The sequence below is a fragment of the Adiantum capillus-veneris genome, chromosome 10, assembly GCF_014529385.1.
Source record: "Adiantum capillus-veneris isolate H3 chromosome 10, ASM1452938v2, whole genome shotgun sequence".
Classification (NCBI taxonomy): domain Eukaryota; kingdom Viridiplantae; phylum Streptophyta; class Polypodiopsida; order Polypodiales; family Pteridaceae; genus Adiantum; species Adiantum capillus-veneris.
In genome coordinates this window covers 161274898-161300213 of record NC_140940.1, presented here as the reverse complement: position 1 = coordinate 161300213, position 25316 = coordinate 161274898, and the positions used below count along the sequence as shown (strand labels likewise).

The window sequence follows — 25316 nt, the reverse complement described above, 5'->3', positions numbered from 1 at the left end:
CGGAATGGCTGCCAGAGTCAATGCTATCATAGGAGAACCAACATTGGGAGAAGAACAAGAGGAAAGAGCAACTCTACATGCTGCAATTGATAACCCAAGAGCAAGACAACAATATGCTGTCATTCAAACACCTGCAAATCACCAAGGTGAAAAATTTGAGCTTCTTATTGATTGTGGTAGTACTCATTCTTTCTTGTCACCTAAATGTTTAAGGAGGTTAGGACTTAATCAACATCCTACAAGAAAGATGAGAGTTGAATTAGCCAATGGAAAGGAGGTGTTATCTCAGTACACTGTGGGAAAAATAGATTTCAACTTGGGAGAATACTCTACTTCTGCTACTTTTCGAACCTTACCCATAGGAATCTATGACGAAATTCTTGGAATGGATTGGTTAGCCAGTCATAATGCCAATATCCATTGTGCCCAAGAAAGTGTTACTTTTGTGGACAACCTAGGTCAAGAAGTCACTATTCAAGGCCAGAATGGACGACCAAAAGCTTACTTGGTCAAAGCTAATCGTCTTTTGAAAGGGTTATGCAAGGGCCAGCAAATTTTTGTAGTCAAGCTAAACAAAGTAGAAAAATCTTCTTCCAACCCTGAACCAATGTGGCTAGAAGAATTTTTGGATGTTTTCCCTGCTGAACTTTCTGAACTACCACCACCTAGGGAGGTAGACCATGAAATCAAAATTTTTCCAAGTAGTGAACCAGTTTCAAGAGCGCCGTACAAGATGTCACTTCCAGAGGCTATAGAACTCAAGGAGCATCTCAAGTGAGCAAGGGTTTATCCGACCTAGTACATCTCCATGGGGTGCACGTGTTCTCTTCCAAAAGAAAAAGGATGGCTCTCTTCGACTTTGCATAGATTATAGGGGCTTAAATCAGGTTACCATCAAGAATAAATATCCAATTCCTCGTATTGATGAGATGCTGGACAGATTACATGGAGCCAAAATATTCACGAAGATTGATCTTCGATCTGGCTATCATCAAATTCGAATCCAGGAGGCTGATATCTCCAAAACAGCTTTCAACACTCGTTATGGTCATTACGAATTTACACTGATGTCTGTCGGACTTACGAATGCTCCTGCAACTTTCAATCGTCTGATGCACGATATCTTTAGAGAATTCTTGGATGATTTTGTCCTAGTATTCTTTGACGATATCTTAATTTATTCCAAATCAGAGGAAGAGCATGAAGGACATGTTAGGAAAGTGTTAGAGCTTTTACGCCGAAATAAGCTGTATGCAAAGAAAAGCAAATGTACCTTCTTTACCCCTAAGGTCTGTTACTTAGGGTTTATCATTTCACCTGAAGGAGTCTCTGTTGACCCTGACAAAGTCAAAGATATTGGGGAATGGCCTCAACCCACTTCACAAACCGAAGTCAGAGGGTTCTTAGGTATCACAGGGTGGTACAGGATCTTTGTAAAGGACTATGCTCTTAAAGCTGCACCACTAACCGACTTGCTAAAGAAAGGAGCAACGATACTTTGGGAAGAAAAACATGAATCTTGCTTCAAACAACTTAAGGAGTATCTTGCTTCAGAACCTCTCTTAAAACTTCCAGACTTCACCCAAGAATTCGAGGTGATCACAGATGCTAGTAACCTTGCATTAGGAGGAGTCCTTACTCAAGAAGGAAGGCCTGTAGCTTATACTTCTCGGAAGCTTAGGATTCATGAAGTGAATTATGCTACATATGATTTAGAATTGCTAGCAGTTATTCATGCTCTCAAGCTATGGAGACATTATCTATTGGGACGCAAATTCCAATTGGTAACAGATCACAAGAGCCTTAAGTGGATTTTTACCCAACCTAACCTTAACATGAGACAGAGGAGATGGATAGAGCTCATGCACGAATATGATTTTGATATTAAATTTAGACCAGGTAAGGATAATGTTGTGGCAGATGCCCTAAGCCGTAAAGCTTTTCTGGAGGCAATTTCCATGGCTAACAATCCTATTCTAGACAAGGTCTTGGATGCTGTTGTCAGAGATACAGATTACCAGATGCTTGCTAGTATCCTACGTAAAGAGAGGGTATCATCAAATCAGCCTAAACCTCTATATTACTCCTTAGAAGATGGGAAAATTTACTATAGGAATCGATTATGCATACCTAAGGATTCTACCCTAAGGACATCCAGGCTATGCCAAAACGCTCAATGCAATTTGCAGAAGTTACTATTGGCAAGGTATGAAGGGTGATGTCCTTCGCTATGTCAAGCAGTGTTTGTCTTGTCAAAGTATTAAGGCAGAGAGACTAAAGATGCCAGGTAAATTACATCCTTTAGATATTCCCCAAATGAAATGGGAATGTATTAGCATGGACTTTATCACCGGGTTTCCTTCTGTCCAAGCTGGATATGATTCAATCATGGTCATAGTCGACTTGCTTACTAAAGTGGCTCACTTAATCCCAGTCAAGACAACCTTTAGAGCTTCAGATATTGCTCGTTTGTTTGTGAAGGAGGTTTTCAGAATTCATGGTTTACCCAAGAGGATTGTCAGTGATCGTGATGCCAAGTTTACTTCAAAGTTTTGGGTATCATTGTTTCAAGCTATTGGAACCCAATTATGTTTTAGTACTGCTTATCATCCTCAAACTGATGGCCAAACTGAAAGAGTTAATCAAGTAATTGAAGACATCCTTAGAGCCTACTGCAATAGAGAACCTCGCAAGTGGATTCAATACCTACCCTTGGTAGAGTATGCATACAATTCCTCTACTCATAGAAGTATTGGAATGACACCTTTTAATGCTCTTTATGGTCAAGAATGTTTATCACCTCTTAACTTTTCCGACCCCACTATAAGGGTAGAAGCCTCAAATTAAGAAAATGCTTGAAGAAATGGAAGCTCAAACCAAAGCTATTCGAAGGGATATTCAAGCGGCTCAAGATCGACAAAATAAGTACACCGACTTACAAAGATCTGATCGGATTTTCAAAGAAGGTGACAAAGTTTTCTTACGAGTAAAGCCCAAAAAGAGCAATCTATCTCTCGGAAGGTATAAGAAGCTTAGCTACCGATATTGTGGACCTTACGAAATAATCAAGGTTGTAAGTGATCAAGCTTATAGACTAAAACTCCCTTCTCATATCAAAGTGCATGATGTATTTCATGTAAGTCTGTTAAAACCTTATGTATATAACCTTGACCATGTCCTTGATGATGAGCAAATCATTTTACCTGCTCAAGATGTTCTACAACTCCAACCTGATACTATTCTAGAAACTCGAGAGAGAAAGCTTAGGAATAGATCCATCAAAGAACATCTTATCTTATGGAAGGATTTCTCTATAGAAGATGCTACTTGGGAAGATGAGACATCTTTTCTTAAGGATTACCCTTCACTGTTCTTGAGATGAGGGCATCTCAAATTCTAAGTTATGGAGATTGTAAGGTCTCTACTTTAAAATTGCACACAAGTTCTATTACGCATTTGTATTTTTTTGAACCATCACTCCATTTTTAAGATATTCGAGTTCAAATTATGAATCTTAGGTTGAGAAAACCTAGAAATTAAAATTTATGCTACAAAATTCTGACATGTTAAGCTATATGAATCACTAACTAACTTATTGCAAGATTTATTTACTGATTGTAGAATTTTCTTTTACTACTGTAAAGTTAATATAAGACTGTAAAGTTTAACTTAAAAATGTAAAGTAAATTATCATTAAGGAAATAAATAAAATAATTATAAAGACAAAAGAATACACAGGGATGACAAATGAAGGCACATGGATCACATAGGAGGGGACAAAGTGGGACACACTGTCACATGAAAAAAGAGAGGCTACTCTTGACTAATCTTAATGAGGGGGGGCTTGTGTGGCCTTATCTTTTGATGATAATGACAAAGTGGTCAAGCTCATGGTTACCACAAGGGTACCAAAAACGCGTGTATGATTTTTGGAAAAAAAATAAAAAAAAATTTTTTATTAAAAAAAATTTATTATTTTTTTTTGGAAAAAAAGTTGGACGTTTTTCTTTCTGCTATAAATAGAGCATCCATGCTCACACTTTAAACATAGAGATTGCCTCTATAGCGCTCACGAAGTGCTGCCACTTCTCTTAGAGAGAAGGCATCCACAAACCACTAAGAGAGCAAAAACTCTAGTATACTAATAAGGTGCGTATCAATTAAGCATTCAATTAACTTTAGGAATGATGTATGTGTGCTATCTCTTACTCTAATCTCTCTAATAGGTTAGTAAGATTCAATTAGCTATGTGTATGTGTGCTATCTCTTACTCTAATCTCTAATGGATTAGTAAGATTCAATTAGTTATGTGTGTGTGTGTGTGCGCGCTATCTCTTACTCTAATCTCTCTAATAGATTAGTAAGATTCAATTAGTTATGTGTGTGTGTGTGTGTGCTATCTATTACTCTAATCTTCTAATAGATTAGTAAGATTCAATTAGCTTTAAGAAGGATATGTGTGTGTGTGTGTGTGTGTGTGTGTGCTATCTTTTACTCTAATCTTCTAATAGATTAGTAAGATTCAATTAGCTTTAAGAAGGATATGTGTGTGTGTGTGTGTGTGTGCTATCTTTTAAGAAGGATATGTGTGTATGTGTGCTATCTTTTACTCTAATCTTCTAATAGATTAGTAAGATTCAATTAGCTTTAAGAAGAATATGTGTGTGTGTGTGTGTGTGTGTGTGCGCTATCTTTTACTCTAATCTTTCTAATGGATAGTAAGATTCAATTAACTTTAGAAAAGATGTGTGTATATTTTCTCTTACTCTAATCTCTCTAAGTATACCTACTCTCTCTAGTTAGTACATCTTCACTATTAACTTATACATTGTTAATTGAAAGTTAATACATAAGAGAACTCATCATATTCTTATTATACATGATGAAATTCTCATTCACAAATTTTATTGTCAATTAAATTAAGTAGAATTTTGAATAATACAAAAAAATTGATTTAGTTAAAGTATAGAAATTGAAGTTAGAATTGGATTAGAAATGTGAAGCATAAAAGTAATGCATTCTTAAACTTTCACTCATAGTTTACACATTTAATTTTTAATTAATTACGATTAGCAAATATTTGATGTATAGAAATTAGATGTAAAACAACAACACTAAATGTGAATCCGAGTTGGCGAGGGTTCAAATTACAGACTCTCTTTGAAAACAAGGAGATTACTAGGAAAATTGACCAATTTAAAGTTCTAAGTGTATAACATAAGTGTAGTACAAAAAAATGGCTCCAAAGCGTGCTCAAACCCAAGGCGCTAATGATTATGAAGCTGGTACAAGTAACGGTGGAATCCCTACGGAAAATGCTATGTCTCCACCAATCGGACCAATCGGAGCTATTGTACAGGTTAGTATTGCAGTTTCAAGTTATGCATGATTGCATATGCGACCATAGGAATATATTATTTACCTTATGAAAAGAAAACACGGACCGAAACCACGGGGCTTAACCCCAAGAAACTCGTCATATGTTTGACAAGTAGGAAAGATTGTCTGGTTAAACTGGTTGCTATAGGAAAGAATGTTTGTCCAAAACCTTCGGTATGGTTTCTCTAAAGTCTCTCTACTTATTAGCGCTGGTATTATGTGGCAGTTGCCGAGGCGTGAGATGACGCCCAGGATGGCACCGCTGATGCTGTGGTGGGAGTACACCCAGATTAGCCCAGCTGGATACTACGGTTTTGTTTTGCCGTGGCATGAGGATGACGCCCAGATTGGCACCGTTGTTGCTGTGACGGGAGTACGTCCAGATTAGCACAACGAGTACTTGTCGAGCGGTATGGGACGCTCATGAGGACAAGAGTTTTTATAAATAATGTATATACCGATCGGACATAATAGCGCTAGTAGAGATTCTTGAGTGAACCTAATCCAAGGGTTGTTGGTTTAAAATTGGACGACTTCTTGTTTGACAATTGTTTGTAATACTGTTTGAAGGGCTGTTTTAACAAACCAGTATCATAAATAAAATAAAGGAACATGTATGTTTTAACAGTGTGGTAGTAATTAGATAACAAAAGAAGGGTGAGTGTGGTGTGGAAAGTGGGAGAATGATACCCCGACGGTATCATTCTATGGACGGGTGGACCCGATGAGTCGGGTAACTTTCCAACCCTAGAATTTTTTTTAGTCATAAATCTTAAAAGAGACAAACCTTGGCGGCCGTGCTTCTGAAACATGGAGAAAAAAGCGCACAGGTTGGTCACTCTAAGATTTATACTTTTAGGTATAATTGATTATAGATAGTTTTTAGATAGGGTTATGGTGGTCACGCTCCGCCATAGCAAGATAGGACCAATCCTTCACTAACGGTTCATGCCTTGGCGGCCGTGCTTCTGAAACATGGAGAAAAAAGCGCACAGGTTGGTCACTCTAAGATTTATACTTTTAGGTATAATTGATTATAGATAGTTTTTAGATAGGGTTATGGTGGTCACGCTCCGCCATAACAAGATAGGACCAATCCTTCACTAACGGTTCATGCCCGTGGCTACGTAGTAGCTAAGGCAATGTGCGTTGGTTTTTCCTTATCAGGATTGGAGACCTATCAAAGGTACTCCGCTCCTCTTGACAAGGGGCAGGGACCTCACAATTGATCTACTGTGATATTTGGATTTGATTCTGCAAACTTCCATCCTCGAGAAAACATTGTCTCTTCTTTGTTTCTAGACATGCGCTCCAATGCATATGCTCTTGGAGATAGTTGAAATTCTAGATTCATTGGAAGTAGAATGTTAATGCATTCCACCTCTTGATGACTATCAACTACAGAGACAGATGCTTCCACAACTTGTCCAACATCTTCAAACAAGCTGTCATTCTCCTTTTTGGCAATAAATAGATGCACCTCATGAAATTGTGCACCCTCTATACCATGTATGTCCAAATACCATTTCCTAAGATCATTGCAAGTATAGTCAACTGAGACAGCAACCCTTGCAACCTCTTTTTTTGGAGCCATCTTTCCTGAAACAAAAAAAAAACCAAATGTTATTTTAACATATACTTTTTTGTAATGGATTAAGTTTGTATGAATACAAGGTCAACCACTTGTTCAAGCTAGATCTAAGAAAGTATGCATAGTGATCTTTTAAGCTAGTAAACTAAGGGAAGAGAGAAGCAAGGTCCACCACTTGTCCAAGCTCAGCTCTAGACAACATGAGGAGATTCGAGGTTTACTAATTGTCTAATATAGGCTAACTCTATTGAAACATAGAGAGAAGCAAAGGTCCACCACTTGTCCAAGCTAGGCTCCATTGAAACATGGAGAGAAGGATGCTCCACCATTTGTCCAAAATAGGCTCCATTGAAACATGAAGAGAAGCAAGCTGCACCATGTATCCGAGATGTTAGGCTCCATTGAAATACCTTAAACCCACGATATTTTGTATATGTGGGGTTTAAATTCAAGGTCCACCACTTGTCCAACCTATTATCCCTAGTAGCATGAGTGGTTTGGTCTCAAGATTAACTACTTTTCCACTCTATGTCATTATATTAAGAAGATCTGGGTGTTAAGGTCCACCACTTGTCCAACCTATAAGGCTATATCTTAAATGGTATTATTTCCCACCACTTGGAATGCACATGATAGATTTTACATAGGGGTTTGGTTCCAAGGTCCACCATTTGTCTAAGCTAACTCTATTGAAACATATAGAGAAGCAAAGGTCCACCACTTGTCCAAGCTAGGGTCCATTGAAACATGGAGAGAAGGATGCTCCACCATTTGTCCAAGACAGGTTTGATTGAAACATGAAGAGATGCAATCTCCACCACGTCTTCAAGATACTAGGCTCGATTGAAATACCTTAGAACCATGATATTTTGTACATGGGGGGTTTACATTCAAGGTCCACCACTTGTCCAACCTATTATCCCTAGTAGCATGAGTGGTTTGGTCTCAAGATTCACCACTTTTCCACTCTATGTCATTATATTAAGAAGATCTAGGTGTTAAGGTCCACCACTTGTCCAACCTATAAGGCTATATCTTAAAGGGTATTATTTCTCACCACTTGGAATGACCATGATAGGTTTTACATGGGGGTTTGGTTCCAAGGTCCACCACTTGTCTAAGATAACTCTATTGAAACATAGAGAGAAGAAAAGGTCCACAGTTTGTCCAAGCTAGGGTCCATTGAAACATGGAGAGAAGGATGCTCCACCATTTATCCAAGATAGGCTCCATTGAAACATGAAGATAAGCAAACTGCACCATGTCTCCAAGATGCTAGGCTCCATTGAAATACCTTAAACCCACGATATTTTGTACATGGGGGGTTTACATTCAAGGTCCACCACTTGTCCAACCTATTATTGCTAGTAGCATGAGTGGTTTGGTCTCAAGATTCACCACTTTTCCACTCTATGTCATTATATTAAGAATATATGGGTGTTAAGGTCCACCACTTGTCCAACCTATAAGGATATATCTTAAAGGGTATTCTTTCTCACCACTTGGAGTGACCATGATAGATTTTACATGGGGGTTTGGTTCCAAGGTCCACCACTTGTCCAAGCTAACTCTATTGAAACATAGAGAGAAGCAAAGGTCCACCACTTGTCCAAGCTAGGGTCCATTGAAACATGGAGAGAAGGATGCTCCACCATTTGTCCAAGATAGGCTCCATTGAAACATGAAGAGAAGCAAGCTGCACCATGTCTCCAAGATGCTACGCTCCATCGTAATACCTTAAACCCATGATATTTCGTACATGGGGGATTTACATTCAAGGTCCACCACTTGTCCAACCTATTGTTGCTAGTAGCATGAGTGTTTTGGTCTCAAGATTCACCACTTTTCCACTCTACGTCATTATATTAAGAAGATCTGGGTGTTAAGGTCCACCACTTGTCCAACCTACAAGGCTATATCTTAAAGGTTATTCTTTCTCACCACTTGGAGTGACTATGATAGGTTTTACATGGGGGTTTGGTTCCAAGGTCCACCACTTGTCCAAGCTAACTCTATTGAAACATAGAGATAAGCAAAGGGCCACCACTTGTCCAAGCTAGGGTCCATTGAAACATGGAGAGAAGGATGCTCCACCATTTGTCCAAGATAGGATCCATTGAAACATGAAGAGAAGCAAGCAGCACTATGTCTCCTAGATGCTAGGCTCCATTGAAATACCTTAAACCCACGATATTTAGTACATGAGGGGTTTACATTCAAGGTCCACTACTTATCCAACCTATTATCCTTAGTAGCATGAGTAGTTTGGTCTCAAGATTCACCACTTTTTGACTCTATGTGATTATATTAAGAAGATTTGGGTGTTAAGGTCGACCACTTGTCCAACCTATAAGTCTATATCTAAAAGGGTATTCTTTCTCACCACTTGGAATGACCATGATATGTTTTACATGGGGGTTTGGTTCCAAGGCCCACCACTCGTCCAAGCTAACTCTATTGAAACATAGAGAGAAGCAAAGGTCCACCACTTGTCCAAGCTAGGCTCCATTGAAACATGGAGAGAAGGATGCTCCACCATTTGTCCAAGATAGGATCCATTGAAACATGAAGAGAAGCAAGCTGCACCATGTCTCCAAGATGCTAGGCTCCATCAAAATACCTTAAACCCACGATATTTCGTACATGGGGGGTTTACATTCAAGGTTCACCACTTGTCCAACCTATTATCGCTAGTAGCATGAGTGGTTTGGTTTCAAGATTCACCACTTTTCCACTCTATGTCATTATATTAAGAATATCTGGGTGTTAAGGTCCACCACTTGTCCAACCTATAAGGCTATATCTTAAAGGTTATTCTGTCTCACCACTTGGAGTGACCATGATAGGTTTTACATGGAGGTTTGGTTCCAAGGTCCACCACTTGTCCAAGCTAGGCTCCATCGAAACATGGAGAGAAGGATGCTCCACCATTTTTCCAAGATAGGCTCCATTGAAACATGAAGAGACGCAAGATGCACCATGTCTCCAAGATGCTAGGCTCCACTGAAATACCTTAAACCCACGATATTTCGTACATGGGGGGTTTACATTCAAGGTCCACCACTTGTCCAACCTATTATCGCTAGTAGCATGAGTGGTTTGGTCTCAAGATTCACCACTTTTCCACTCTATGTCATTGTATTAAGAAGATATGGGTGTTAAGATCCACCACTTGTCCAACATATACTAAGGCTATATCTTAAAGGGTATTCTTTCTCGCCACTTGGAGTGACCATGATAGATTTTACATGGGGGTTTGGTTCCGGGGTCCACTACTTGTCCAAGCTAACTCTATTGAAACATAGAGAGAAGCAAAGGTCCATCACTTGTCCAAGCTAGGGTCCATTGAAACATGGAGAGAAGGATGCTCCACCATTTTTCCAATATAGGCTCCATTGAAACATGAAGAGAAGCAAGCTGCACCATGTCTCCAAGATGCTAGGCTCCATGGAAATACCTTTAACCGAAGATATTTCGTACATGGGGGGTTTACATTCAAGGTCCACCACTTATCCAACCTATTATCGCTAGTAGCATGAGTGGTTTGGTCTCAAGATTCACCACTTTTTCACTCTATGTCATTATATTAAGAAGATCTGGGTTTTAAGGTCCACCACTTGTCCAATCTATAAGGCTATATTTTAAAGGTTATTCTTTCTCACCACTTGGTCCACAACTTGTCCAAGCTAGGGTCCATTGAAACATGGACAGAAGGATGCTCCACCATTTGTCCAAGATAGGCTCCATTGAAACATGAAGAGAAGCAAGCTGCACCATGTCTCCAAGATGCTAGCCTCCATTGAAATACATTAAACCCATGATATTTTGTACATGGGGGGTTTACATTCAAAGCCCACCAATTGTCCAACCTATTATCGCTAGTAGCATGAGTGGTTTGGTCTCAAGATTCACCACTTTTCCACTCTATGTCATCATGTTAAGAAGATATGGGTGTTAAGGTCTACCACTTGTCCAATCTATAAGGCTATATCTTAAAGGGTATTCTTTCTCGCCACTTGGAGTAACCATGATAGGTTTTACATGGGGGTTTGGTTCCAAGGTCCACCACTTGTCCAAGCTAACTCTATTGAAACATAGAGAGAAGCAAAGGTCCACCACTTGTCCAAGCTAGGGTCCGTTGAAACACGGAGAGAAGGATGATCCACCATTTGTCCAAGATAGGCTCCATTGAAACATGTAGAGAAGCAAGCTGCACCATGTCTCCAAGATGCTAGGCTCCATTGAAATACTTTAAACCCATGATATTTCGTACATGGGGGTTTACATTCAAGGTCCACCACTTGTCCAACCTATTATCGCTAGTAGCATGAGTGTTTTGGTCTCAAGATTCACCACTTTTCTACTCTATGTCATTATAGTAAGAAGATTTGGGTGTTAAGGTCTACCACTTGTCCAACCTATAAGGCTATATCTTAGATGGTATTTTTTCTCACCACTTGGAATGTGCATGATATGTTTTACATGGGGTTTTGTTCCAAGGTCCACCACTTGTCCAAGCTAGATCTATTACATATATAGCATACATACAATATTCAACTAGATTCCCTATCTATCATGTCCAGTAGCATGGATGCTCTGGCTTTAAGGTCCACCACTGTCCAACTTATACTCTCTTATGTAAGGGAGATCGTGCTATAAATTCAAAACCTTCTCGCCTAAATTTAAAATATCACTCCCAAATTTTAAATATCCCGCCTAAATTTTAAAATTCAAACTTTTTTATAAAATTTAAATTTTACCGCTTAAATTTAAAATATTCCAAGCGAAATTGATTTTAAATTCAAGTTTACCACAAAAAGATGTGATTATCCCACCTAAATTCAAATATGCAAACCTCAAATCATTATATTGTACATAAATTCAAACAAATTCAAATTAACAAGCCTAAACTGATATTAGTTTGCATAGATATGAATTTATCACACCTAAATTATGTCACATGTTAGAGAGAGTGGTTAGAGAATTTGAACAAGGTCCACCACTTGTCCAACCTAGATACCAAGAAAGATTGAGTGTACAAGGTATTGTTTGGAGGTCCTTATAGTCCACTGGTCTCAAGGTCCACCACTTGTGGTAAGGGTCACCAAAAAGTGTATGTATTCATTCAAAGAAATACACGTATTTTTGGTCTACATGTCCTAGTTTCAACCATTTATTTCCATTAGGTGTATCACTAAACAACACTACTTTTGTTGAGAAACACAAGTTACAATCATATCTACAAATGGATTAGAAGAAAATCAACTCAGCATACATCCAGAACTCGCTACAAGAATCGACTTTAATAGATCACACAAGTAAGTCATCTATTCAAGTTTACTAGTATTACAATATGTTAGTTATCTGTGATATTTATGTATGCATATATACTATGTGTGCATATCGTAATTAAGTGTAATTGTGTATCTATATTATGTATGAGTATTACAATGAAACAACACAAATATACATACATACACATAGATAACACAGACGCACATATACATGAGCATGAGAGAGACAGCAAGATAAAGAGATAGATAGATAGATAGATAGATAGATAGATAGATAGAGAGAGAGAGAGAAATACCTGTTTTCTAGAGAGAGGAGAGAGAGAGAGAGAAAGATAACAGATTTCAATGTGTTTATGTATGTGGAAGAGAGGAAGATGATGTATGGGAATATGTGCATGTATTTTCAAGAGAGAGACAACAAGATAACAGATTTCACTGTGGTTATGTATGTGCACTACAAGAGGCTATTCATATTAGCGACGCTCACACAGCGACGCTCAAAAAAAAAAATCCCGGCATCGCTATGAGCGTCGCAAATTTCTTTGTAAATTTGCGACGCTCATAGCGACGCTTATAGCGACGCCGGCTAGGCTAAAAAAATAACCGAGCGCGCCCAAAAACTCAGATCTCAGATCTGAGTTTTTCGACGCCCTCAAGCAAGGAGCAGGTAACGCTCTCCTTCACTCTCTCTCTCTCTCTCTCTCTCTTTTTCTTCTCCACACACACACACACACACACACACACACACACACACACACACACACACACACACGAGGAGAGGAAGGAGAGCCAGGTATGCTCCTTCCCTCTCCTCATTCTCATGTTCCCTTCCCCTCTTTCTCTCTCCCTCTCTCTCTCTCACACACACACATACACACACACATAGTGTTTTTGAGAGAGAGAGAGAGAGAGAGAGAGAGAGAGAGAGAGAGAGAGAGAGAGAGAGAGAGAGAGTGTACAAACAAAAACAAAAACGCACACACACATACATAAACAAAGAATGCACACACACATTGAGAGAGAAAAAGAGAGAGAGCATGCATAAACAAAAAACGCACGCATTGAGAGAGGAAAAGAGAGAGAGAACATGCATAAACAAAAAACGCACACATTGAGAGAGGAAAAGAGAGAGAAAACATGCATACGATCCAAAAAAATGCACACACATTGAGAGAGAAAGAGAGAGAAACTAATTTAACGTCGTAGGAAACTAATTAAAATTAAAAGACCTAAAGATCTAGCCGATGAGGAGTTGAACTCAAGACCTATTATTCAAGAGGGAAATGGCATAATCAATCTATCATACTTGGCATGGGTGATAGAAAGGTTATACCATTTATCTCTTTTTATTGGCACACACATCCACACACGCGCACATACACAAGAAGAAGAGAGTTATAACGTCGTAGGAAACTATCTTAAAAGACGTTAAAGATTAGGTTATATGTAGACTTACATTAAATTAGATTTAGGTTTATTTTTAACTAGATTTACGTTTATTTACGCTAGATTTAGATTTACGTTATATTAGATTAGATTTAGGTCTCCATAGACTGCGATGCCTGCATGAAGTGGGTGAAGAAAGCCCTCAATGGAATATAGGGTATTGCTGCCTTCACTCATGGTGGGCTCCGTCGATCCAAAAGTACTGGTGAAATGTCTTCAGAAGATAGGGAAGAAGGTGGATCTTCAGGGCGGCAAGAGTCACTACATCCCCGACACAATGACCATCTAGACAACCTCTAGTCATTCAACAGCAACTTCAAAGTTAGTAACAAGAGCAAGAACGGTCTAAAGGGCCAATTGCTGTCGTCAGATGTGGATGGAGATGAGGCAGCGTCACCGCCGGAAGTTAACTCTCACATCTTTAGTGATGAGAATGCCAACTCTTGCCGAGTTATGTGAAAAATTATGTGTTAAATCAGTTTTAAGGTTCTTATAATCCCTCTTAGTTTAGTTCTTTGTTTTTAATATAACATAATTTACGTTAGATTTAGATTTATGTTATATTAGATTAGACTTAGGTTTATTTAGGTTTACCCACACACACACACACACACACACACACACACACACACACACACACACACACACACACACACACACACAAGAAGAAGAGAGTTTTAACGTCGTAGGAAACTATCCCAAAAGACGTTAAAGATTAAGTTAGATGTAGACTTACGTTAAATTATATTTAGGTTTATTTTAGTTAGATTTACGTTTATTTAGATTTACGCTTATTTACGTTAGATCGAGTCCATGCAAGAATTACTTACGGTTTAGGGTTTAGAGTTAGACGAACAGTGAAAAGATCTACTGTGAAAAGATGTTAAGATGGTGTGAAGTGCTACAGCTAGAGAAGAGGCAAAGGGGTTTTGTCCACTACATGCAGTATCATGTAGACGTGGGTGTGTAGATTTCTTGTACCCACAAATATAGGTATTGACCAATAAAGACGAGATTATAACCCGGTGGTTCTGATCTCCGTGCACCTCTAGACCGAGGTGTGCGGGGATTGGACATGACTAGAGAATGTGAGGTAAAGAGAGAGAGAGAGAGAGAGAGAGAGAGAGAGAGAGAGAGAGAGAGAGAGAGAGAGAGAGAGAGAGAGAGAGAGAGAGATAAGACGAAGAATGCCAATAGAATATTAAATTTGTTGTCCAGGTTATAAGTTTTTTATCCTCATTATGAGTAGCGACGAGGATGTGGGACCGTCCAACCGAAACATCTATCTCTCAACGAGGGTCTTATGTCCTTATAATCAATGCAAGCATGTTGTGCGACGGACAAGACGTGTTTCTTTGCAGCACGTTCGCGAATTTGGCGAGTTCGATCCATCTATTATAGATCGAGTTGTTGCTAATTATAACTCGTCGGACTTTGACGCTGGCCAACAAGCAGCAATCTTGCAACCCAATAGACGTGTTCGCAGGCGCTTTGGTCAAGCAGCAGATGTGAGGCCACAAGATGTAGCCTCTGATAGCTCGGGGGATGATCATTGCAGAGCACATTCCCAACGAGGCAATGTTTGAGCCCGAGATTGATGAAATGATCGAGATGATCATGGATTCAGAAAGGCTTATCTATGATGATATGAAAAGTGAAGCCGATACGCCATTGTATAATGGAGCACGTATGTTTAGATTGAAAGCACTCCTGGTTCTTCTCAACATGCAGGCAAAGTTTGGATGGAGTGACACTAGCGTCACAGCGCTTTTCAGGTGATCTATTACAATTAGTTTACTTTAATAAAACTCTAAATGTATAATGATCTGATAGATTTTTACACGACTGTATCATATTTTTATGTTGTGTAGATTGCTGAAAGAGCACATACTACCAGCTGACAATGTGATGCCAGATTCCCGAGATGAAGCAAGAAAGATTTTGCAAAACTTGGGGATGGATTACAATTCTATCCACGCTTGTCCTAATGACTGCATTCTTTTCAGAGGGGAATACATAGACATGGAGAAGTGTCCGAAATGTGATTCTGAAAGATATCGAGTAGATCTCCACGGGACAAAAATTCCACAAAAGGTTTTGCGACATTTCCCTCTGCTTCCTCGCATCAAGCATTTCTTCGAATGTAAGTCCATGGCCGCCCTAGCATCATGGCATGAGGAGAATAAATCTTCGGATGGTGTGCTACGAATTCTTGCAGATTGCGTAGCGTGGAAACATATAGATGGAACATGGTCGGATTTTGCCAGGGAAGCTCGAGATTTGCGCTTAGGCCTGGCTATGGATGGCGTAAATCCATTTGGTCAAAGATCAACATCTTACAGTGTATGGCCCGTTGTCATCGTCAACTACAACATTCCCCCGTGGTTGACTACGAAGAAGGGGCACCTATGGCTAAGCTTGATTGTGCCAGGGCGATATAAAGTGGGGAATATGGATGTGTATCTTCGTCCACTATTGGAAGAGCTACAACAATTGTGGATTGGCATAGAGGTGGTGGATATGAGCCGACACACAGGACGACGGAATGCTTTGATCAGAGGCATTCTAATGTGGACCATGCATGACTATACTGGGCTAACACAATGCTCAGGTGATCTATTGACACTCCTCACTCAGACACTGTAAATCTTGTTTTTCCCCATAGTTGATCTATTATCATGTGTATACATGCAGGGCTTCAAACAAGCGGATACAGAGCATGTGTCACATGTGGACCTAGACTGAATGCACGTAGGGCACCCTCACTGAAGAAGCAAATCTACGAAGGTCATCAAGCGTATCTTCCAGAGAATCATGTGTTACGCGACGGCTTTTTGGGAAGAGAGCCACCAAGGATGTCTGCACAAGCATGGTTAGAGCATAAGGAGATGTGCGATGACGGATTGCCTCCAGGGATGAAGAGACTATCTCTATGGTACGAGTTACCATACTGGCCCCGACTCATGATCAATCACTTGCTCGATCCAATGCACATATTCAAGAATGTGGGTAATCTACTATGGGACCATCTGACCGGCAAGAAAGATACTTTGGGAGCCAGAGTTGACCTTAGAAATGTGGATCGTATGGAGCAATATTGGCCGCAAACAGCGTCTGATGGATCGATAAAACTCCCTAAAGCACCATGGATTTTCACAGGAGCCCAAGAACGCAAAGTAAAAGAGACCATTCGATCTTTGCGGACCCCCACTGGCGTAATACACTCGCTCCGAACGTGTTTTACTAAAGAAGGAAAGCTTACCAGTTTGAAGTCACACGATTGGCATAAAATGTGTCAGGTACGTTCATAGTGGACTTTAATATCATTGCATAAAATGTGGACTTTAATATCATTGCTGCACATACTTTACAGTTTATTTTACCGGTTGCCATTGAGGGATGTTTGTCTCTCGACATCCGTAACACAATCTACAAACTTGCAAAGCTGGTGCAATGGATCTCACAAAAGGAGATCAACGTAGACTCCATACCATTCGCCAAACTAAATGCTGCGGAGCTTGTGTGCATGTTTGAGAAACATTTTCCTACTACAATGCTAACCATTCAGGTGCATCTTCTTGTTCACATAGTTGATGAGGTGGAAATAGCTGGCACAGTTCATTCCAGATGGATGTTCTTCTTAGAACGTTTCATGAAAACGCTTAAGGGATATGTGCGTCAAAAGGCACGTCCGGAGGGTAGCATGGCAGAAGGTTGGTTGGTATCAGAGTCCCTAGTGTACATTGGAGAGTGGCTAGACGGATTTGATAAATCCCGGGACACGCTATGGCGAACCATAGATGATGAGCGCATATCTGGGATTGTCATGTGCAATCTCGGTGTTGAGAAGAAGATGACGGAAGATCTAGAGGCTAAAATCAACCGATTTTGCATGCTTCACAATCCAGTGATGCAAAAGTGGATTTCATAATATGAGGATGCAAAGCAAGAGCGACAAAGGGCACGAATCGGGTGGAGACGGGGAAGACGACCACCGATGCACTATCCAGCGGTTCTGGAGAGCCTACCAACCTTCATGAGCTTAAGATGGTTGCACAACCAATTGAAAAGTGCACAACAATGCGGTGACGAAGTGACTGAAGAAGAGTGGGAGTACTCTCGGGGTTGCGCGACCAAGGTAAGTTTGCAATGTACGACTAGCAAGTGACTTTATTTATAAACGTTTGAACGGCCACTCATAATCTTTGGTCGTTGTAGTATAAGTCATACACAGCAGCATGGTGTAAAGGTCGACATTTTAGGGTGGAACGAATTGACAAAAAGCGTTTTACTCAAGATTGTGGAATCATGGAAAAATTTGAACAGTCTAGTCGACGACGTTCCTCTGATGCAGATCCTGTGGTGGCGGAACTCACTTACTTCGGCACGCTGCAAGAGATTTTGAGGATCGATTACAGAGGATTTTTTGTCGACTTGTTCGACGTGCAATGGTTCAAGATAATCATGGAGGGTCGCAACGCTACTGTGCGTAGAGGAGAGTATGGTTTTCTTGAGGTGGATTCTACTAAGAAATGGACTGACCTAAGAGACACTTTCGTACTACCCGAGCATTGTGAACAAGTAAGTATGTAAATAGTTAACATCCCCCTTTTACAAGTTATGTGCTTGAAAGCTCTCATAAACGTTATGTGGCTCTGGCAAGTAATATTTCATCCTACAAAGTCTACATCAAACTGGTGGTACGTCATAGAGGTAGCCCCTCGTAGTGCAAGGACGTATGAAGGCTACCATGTGCCAATCACAACGGCATCAATGGAGGAGATCAGAGAAGATGCTCAATTAGAAGCCGCTGCGGTGGTGCCAGACGAGCATCAAGATGCTACTACTCTATATGGGGTGCATGCAGAGGAGCTACAAAATGAAACAGAGGATATGTGTTTAAACGGAGAGCTTTATATAGATATAGGAAGTTATGCTAAGTTATGCGAGGATGAGAGAGAGATCTCTTAAAGCCACAAATATTGTATTTGAACAATTTTGCTATGTGTTGTAAAAGCTCTGGCTCTCTAAGTACCTTCCATGGTGTATAACACTCTTTTCTACTCGCGCTCACATCTTTTGATTGAAAATTCTGAGTTTTCGACTTGCCTCTTCTATCACTCAATTCATTGCGTCATTGTATTTATATGCGTCATTACGTCATTGTATTTAATGGTCTTTGCGTCATTGTCTACTCTATTCATTCAATATTAAGTTTAAATATTCGTGTGTTTAATGCAGGTATGGATGATAAGGAGTTTCTTTCTTCTTTGTCACCGCAGCAGAGACAGTGGTACGTGGAGCGTCATCGCTCTGGCACATCATCGCGCGTTCCTACTCCATCCGCATCTCCCTCTCTTTCGGAGCATTCGGCGTGCTCCGAAGCTTCGGCATCGACGAGACGAGCTTCACACTCGTCTAGACACCGGCGCTCTAGTGGTGGCGGTGGCGGTTGTTGTGGGGATTCCGCCACCGATGCCTCCACACCGCCTCGTGTTCGACGAGGCTCTTTACCCTCCCCTTCTTTGCCCGCCCCCACAACAGCCACAGCATCGCCATCTACGCCAGGTTTTGCACGGCTGACTGTTCCTAGAAGCTACACACCTCTACCTACTCCGCCAGGAGCCACCCCACTCGACACTCCTCGCTTCGGGGCCCAGACGCCGGTGGAGACACCTGACGTCCGTACCCCCATCGACACGCCGCTAGAGACCCCTGCCGGGACACCCAGGTTCATGCGTCACCGGCCAGAGGGCTTGTCTTACTCCATCGACTTCAGCGGCGGCATCATCATGGATGATGACGGCAAGAAGGTGATCTCGCGCATGCGTGGTCTTTGCTCTCAGGTGTTTAGACACTACATACTAAACAAATGGAGTGAAGTACCAAGTGATTTAAAAAACAGAGTCATTAGCATACTTCATGATGAGTTTTCCGTTCCAACACGGGATCAGCGCTTCAATGAAGACCTGATGAAGATTCGAATGCGCGAATACTGCAAACACAAGCGTTCCGAAGTGCAAAAAGCAATCAAGAATGGGTGGAATAGGCCAGATTGGCTGGCCAAAGAAGATTGGAAGAATGCGAAGAAAGCAGCGCGCGAGAATCCCGACAAGTGGAAGCAACAAAAGGATGCAGCCAGAGCGCGAGTAGAGGCAGGGAGCTCGCACCACTTGGGGAGCAGTGGATGGGCATCATTTGAGGCCGATTTTGTAAGTGTTTTCACATTGCTCTTTATGTTCGATAGTTTAGAATTTATGAGTTTTTTAATTCTAACATAATGAAATCTTTGTATGTTTTGACAGTGGTCGATGACAGGACGTGATCCCACACCATACGAGCGCGAGTACGCAGGCAGGAAGGGCTTAAACGCCCTGATGGACATTCTCAGTTCTCGCGGCGGCATGGTTAGTATTAGGGTTTACTCTTTTCTATTTTTTGTATTGTTTTATAAATGTCGTTATATGTTTATACTTACTGAAAGCTGTCTTATTGTCTTTTTTTGCAGAATCCGACAGATACGCCGCTTGGACGCGATGAGGCGTCCGACTAGACGACGTCAGTTTAGCCATAGCTAGATAGCATTAGTTTAGGGTTTCTCATAGCTTATGTATCATGCGACGGATTTTATACGTCTTTTTGAACCATGTATATTATTACATTTGTCACCGCAGTTCCTTTTGCCAATCAATTCTTTATGCCTATGATGTTATACAATTGTCATTATTACATTTGCCAATCAATTCATTTTGCCTATGATGTGTACAATTGTCAATTTTGCAAACAATGCGTCTTGTGGGTGACTATTTTGGGTCTATTATCTACCGGAGCGTCGCTATATGCGTCTTGTGGGTGACTATTTTGGGTCTATTATCTACCCTTGAGACGCTTATAGCGACGCATATAGCGACGCTCCGGTAGCGACGCTCGTAGCGACGGTTTTAGCGACGTCGGGGGTTATAAAAACCCAGTGTATTTCCGTCGCTAACAGCGTCACAAGAGCACACAACCTCTTGTAGTGGTGGAAGAGAGGAAAACGATGTGTGGTAATATGTGCATGTATTTTCAAGAGAGAGACAGCAAGATAACAGATTTCACTGCGGTTATGTATGTGAAAGAGAGGAAGACGATGTGTGGGAATATGTGTATGTGTGCGGGAATACTTTTAAACTATGTATCTCTGTCTTTTGACGAGAGAGTGTGTGTGCAAGAAAGAGTTACAGAGAACCATCTTCTCTATATGGAGAAAGACAGAGAGTGAGTGAGAGAGAGAGATACCTGTTTTTCCTCTATTCGTGAGGTGTGCAATGTCTTTTGAGAAGAAGCTATGCCCGATGTTGTCCTTCTGGAAAGCGTTGCGTACAATGCTGTTTCTTTATCTTGTGCGTGAATTGTCAACCCTGTGCGCTCCACCTGTGCGTTGTATACGATGCCGGGTTTGCTCCTCTATGCGCGCGTATACTCCAACTGTGTGCGATCCGTGTGCGCTTTCTGTGTGTTTGCTGCTCGTTTGCTTTCTCTGTGTGCGTTGCTCGTGCGCTCTCTGTGTGCCTAATCTTGATAGGGTTTATTAGAATGCCACGTAAGCTACAAGTCCACGTTTTATCATAGGATTAAAAAAAACAAAAGCAGTATAAAACATTAACCATGATTTCTTTAATTTTGGCTATGTGAATCGAAACAATATCCCAAAATCAGCCTCCCAAGCCCCGCCATCGAGAGCGCTATATTCCACATCCCCATCAAAAGCACTACCCCCAAACCTCACGTGGAAGTGCTGCCTCGTCGGATGCACCTCATTGTGGCATTGTCCTAAGGCACCGCATCTGGAGTGCTAAATGGGAACATTCTTCATTAGTGAAATTTTGAACATAAATTATATTTAGCATATACTTAAATATAATACAAATATTTAACATATTAACTATACTACTAATTTACTATAGCACTTTTAGATTATGTCCCATACTATATTGAAGGTGCCAAAGGTTTGGCCTTATGGTCCTAGATTTAGGCAAGTGGTCAACACATATAGGACCAAGTGCACACCGTGGCAAAAAACTTGGCCACCACTTCACTTGCCAAAGTTTAGGCCACATGGTCAATCCTAAGTTTTCAATGTTCTTATTATGTCATAAGAGACAAAAATTCTTTTTTGTCACATTTTGCCTCGCGGAAAACCTAGGCTTGTTTTCACATACTGAGGCACTTCAAGCCATAATAAATTTTCATTACTCTTCGGCAACCCTTTTGTTCAAGTCTTTGAAAAAACGTTGTTTAAGGCCACCCTAAACCATTTTCATTTAGGGGTGTTTAAAACTAGCTTTTTGGCAATTCGGGAAGAAAATGGTCAAAGTTTTATACTTAGTTTTAACCACTTGACCAATTCAAATATTGAAAAGCAAGGTCTTGTAATACTTTCCTTTGGACATCACACATTAAAACTAGGTCCCTCGCTTGTTCAAGCTATGCTCTAATACAATAAAGGGCACTAGTTTAAATTTATATAATATCCTTATGTCCATGCCATGTACTTAATGAGAGTTTTGTCTCTTCGAACACCTCTAGCGAGGAGCCTCTTAAAATGAAAAAGAAGGCGCCAACTCTTAGTGGAAGGAAGGTGCACTCTGTGATTAACTTAAATTTTGCTACGAGTACTATGGTTTATCAATTCTCTTGATCATATGTAGGCACTTTGTGACCTCTCCAATAAAATCCTACTATCTATGGCCAACGAAAATAACCCCATAGTGAGTGGAAAATTTAGTAATTTGATTTTGTGAATGTTCGGACATTCTTAAGGACGTTATATTTTGATTAATGGTTTTCTTGTGTAGATGCCTATAGCAACTAGGTCGTGTCGAATTATTAAAAAGCCTTGAAGGTTCAACGAGAACTATGATGAAGAGGTGAGATTAAGGAAATGTAAAACCCCAACATGATATTACTTGGTGATTGCAAACTAGCATTTCTTTAAGTTACTAATTTTTGGTTTGTTAAATTCTTAAGGTTTTGGAGGAGGTCTTGTGCAATGACCGCATGGAGGCAATCGCAATGGACGCATTGAACCTAGATGATGTAGATGATATGTATGGCCAACTTTGGCCAACTATAAGAGACCCGAAGAGCTTTCACAAGTCACATTTCAAACATTGCACTAGCAAATCAAAGCAAGAAGATCTCTTGAGATGTTATGTGGAGTGGATTGCTACCACTAAATCTTCTATTTAAATGCCCTTTGTATTTTTAACCAATTAAAAAACAAAGCTTTGCCAAATTCTCTTCACCCTTTTGCCCTCGTCCCTTCATTCTACATGTGCTCATATTGAAGTTTTGCTCATATTTATGTTTTGCTTAAAATAGAAATTTAACATGTATATTTCACTGTGTTAATATACATATACTCACAAGCGCAGGTATTTGAGACCATGGGATATTGCCAAAGGGATGAGGTGTAAATGTTTCTTTAAAAGTAATGTCATGGTTGCTTTATTTTGAACGCTTTTGTGGGTGAAAATGTGAACTATATTCTGGAAACTTAATTTTGACTAAAGCCTGAAACATTTTTAATGGTGTCAGCGTCGAGCATTTCCAAATGGGAAAAAGAGTTTCCCATGTAGAAGTTCTAATATCCCAATTGGTAATTCTAATATCCCAAGTGGAAAACTTTTCAAGTTAGGGGTGAAGTGTTTTTCCATGTTAGGAAAGTTAGATTACCAAGTGCCTGAAGAAAACCTATGAAGAAAAGTCTTGATTTCTTTATGGTGAAAAATACCTAGAAGTATTTCACATCCTCGAAAACTTTTTAACATGGAAATTCAGACTCCACACATTTCTCAATTGGAAAAGGGAATACCTCTTTAAATTTACAGTTGAATCTGGCCTGAAGAAAACCTATGAAGAAAAGTCTTGATTTTTTTTATGGTGAAAAATACCTAGAAGTATTTTACATCTTGGAAAACTTTTCAACATGGAAATTCAGACTCCACACATTTCTCAATTGGAAAAGGGAATACCTCTTTAAATTTACAGTTGAATCTGGTAATCTTTATACGAATAATGGTCTCTTTTTCAACTAGAAATTGGTCATGAAGTTCTTGATGTTGGGTCTCTATGGATCCTGACTTTAGACTTGAGAGGAGGATTGAGTTCCTGACACACAGGCATTGCCGCCGTTGCTGAACCATGAGAAGCGATGAAATAGGAGGTGGGCAGAGGTGGAATTGAGTAGAAGAGAGATGGCGATAGAGAACTCAAGGTGGGCGATGGTTGCCATAGTTGGTAGTAATGGTGGCAATGACGAGAGTAGAGGTGGCGACTTACTTCCAAGGGGTGATGGCCAGCGTGATATCGATGGCTGCGTCTCGTTCCTCACTAACCACTCCTCAATGCCTGACGACAAGCTGGCCTGCTACCAGCCAGCCACTGTAGTCGGTGCTCAACATGCCCGTCTCTTTTTAATGCCTCAGTGCCCAGGCCTCCAACTCCGACTTTGACCTCTTCAAGAACGCCCATTGTCTCCCTAAGGCCTGCAAGCTCGACATTAACGTCTCCCATGCCGACTGCACTTCCTTGACCACTAATTACTCCACAACTCCCTCCATAGGGACGCCAAAACGATGCATTTGTCTTCCAATTTGATTACAATAGGAGCAAATGGGTCTGGAGGCTTCATAAGCGCCTCACGCTACATATCCTTTGTTATGGCCATCGCCTTCTGCACTGCTTCCCTCCGCTTCTGAAGTTGCACCTCTCTGTCTCTCTCTCTCATGTACCCCTTGTACATGTGAGAGAGAGAGAGAGAGAGAGAGAGAGAGAGAGAGAGAGAGATTTCTCTCTCAGCTTGCTCAGCTCTGCAGCTAGACAATACCAAGCATGGCCTACAAAATGATGACCGTAGTGTTGCAGGCGTTGTTGGTGTTGTTGACAGTAAGCCATGCTACCTACAGTCGTGAAAGGGAGTGGCGCATGCACCTCCAGTCTTGTGACAACTTCATGGAGCAGCGTGTTGGGTAGCAACATGAACGCACCAGGCAACCCAGCCAGCAATGCTACCAAAATCTGCAGCGCATCTCCCCCAAGGAGCGATGTCGCGCTCTGCAACAAGTTTATGGTGGGGACTGCTACATGTATCCAGACTCCGACCGTGAGTCACCCTATGTGGCTTTTCTCCCACCCCTTGACTTCCTGCACCACCAAGAGCTTGAAGCTTTGAGCTATGTGAGATGTGCCTACAAACAGTTGAGATAATCGGCACCCCTCCAACCTGGATAAAGCTGAAGTTGGTCAAGCTTTCCACAATGGGAGCCAAGCGAGAGGGTCGCCATGTAGCATCCCCTCTCTCTCTCTCTCTCTCTCTCTCTCTCTCTCTCTGTGGACAATATTAAAAATGTGTACTCGCTAGATCTTACTCATGTGCCTCCTAATGTGAGTAAGTGGTAACAAACACAACAAGAGAACAGGAACTATCATGCTATCAGAAAGTCCTGATGAAAAGGAACTTGAAGCTGGTCGGAGGATGACTTGAAAATGGGCCATCCTAGGTGAAGATACGATAATGAACGCATCATCAAGGCAGGGAGTCTCAATCGAGTTTTGTGCAAAAG

General features: G+C 40.7%; 1 protein-coding gene and 1 pseudogene across 1 annotated transcript; one reads left to right on the top strand and one right to left on the bottom strand.

The window, feature by feature from the left end:
- Positions 1–23948: 23948 nt before the first annotated feature.
- Positions 23949–24452, top strand: LOC147449974 (uncharacterized; annotated as a pseudogene).
- Positions 24453–24694: 242 nt separating this feature from the next.
- LOC147449973 (uncharacterized) lies at positions 24695–25037 on the bottom strand. Its single transcript, XM_086522757.1, has 2 exons — positions 24977–25037; positions 24695–24897 (listed from the first exon to the last, which is right to left on the bottom strand). The coding sequence occupies exons 1-2, from the start codon at positions 25035–25037 to the stop codon at positions 24704–24706; spliced, it is 255 nt and encodes an 84-aa protein (XP_086378883.1). The 3' UTR covers positions 24695–24703.
- Positions 25038–25316: the final 279 nt, after the last annotated feature.

What these genes read in the sequence shown, in the direction of transcription:
- LOC147449973 (XM_086522757.1), bottom strand. Translation starts at nt 25,037, where the DNA reads ATGGCGACCCTCTCGCTTGGCTCCCATTGTGGAAAGCTTGACCAACTT. An exon ending in CCAACTTCAGCTTTATCCAG is followed by an intron (nt 24,898 to 24,976) that starts GTTGGAGGGGTG and finishes TTGGTGGTGCAG; the next exon opens with GAAGTCAAGGGGTGGGAGAA.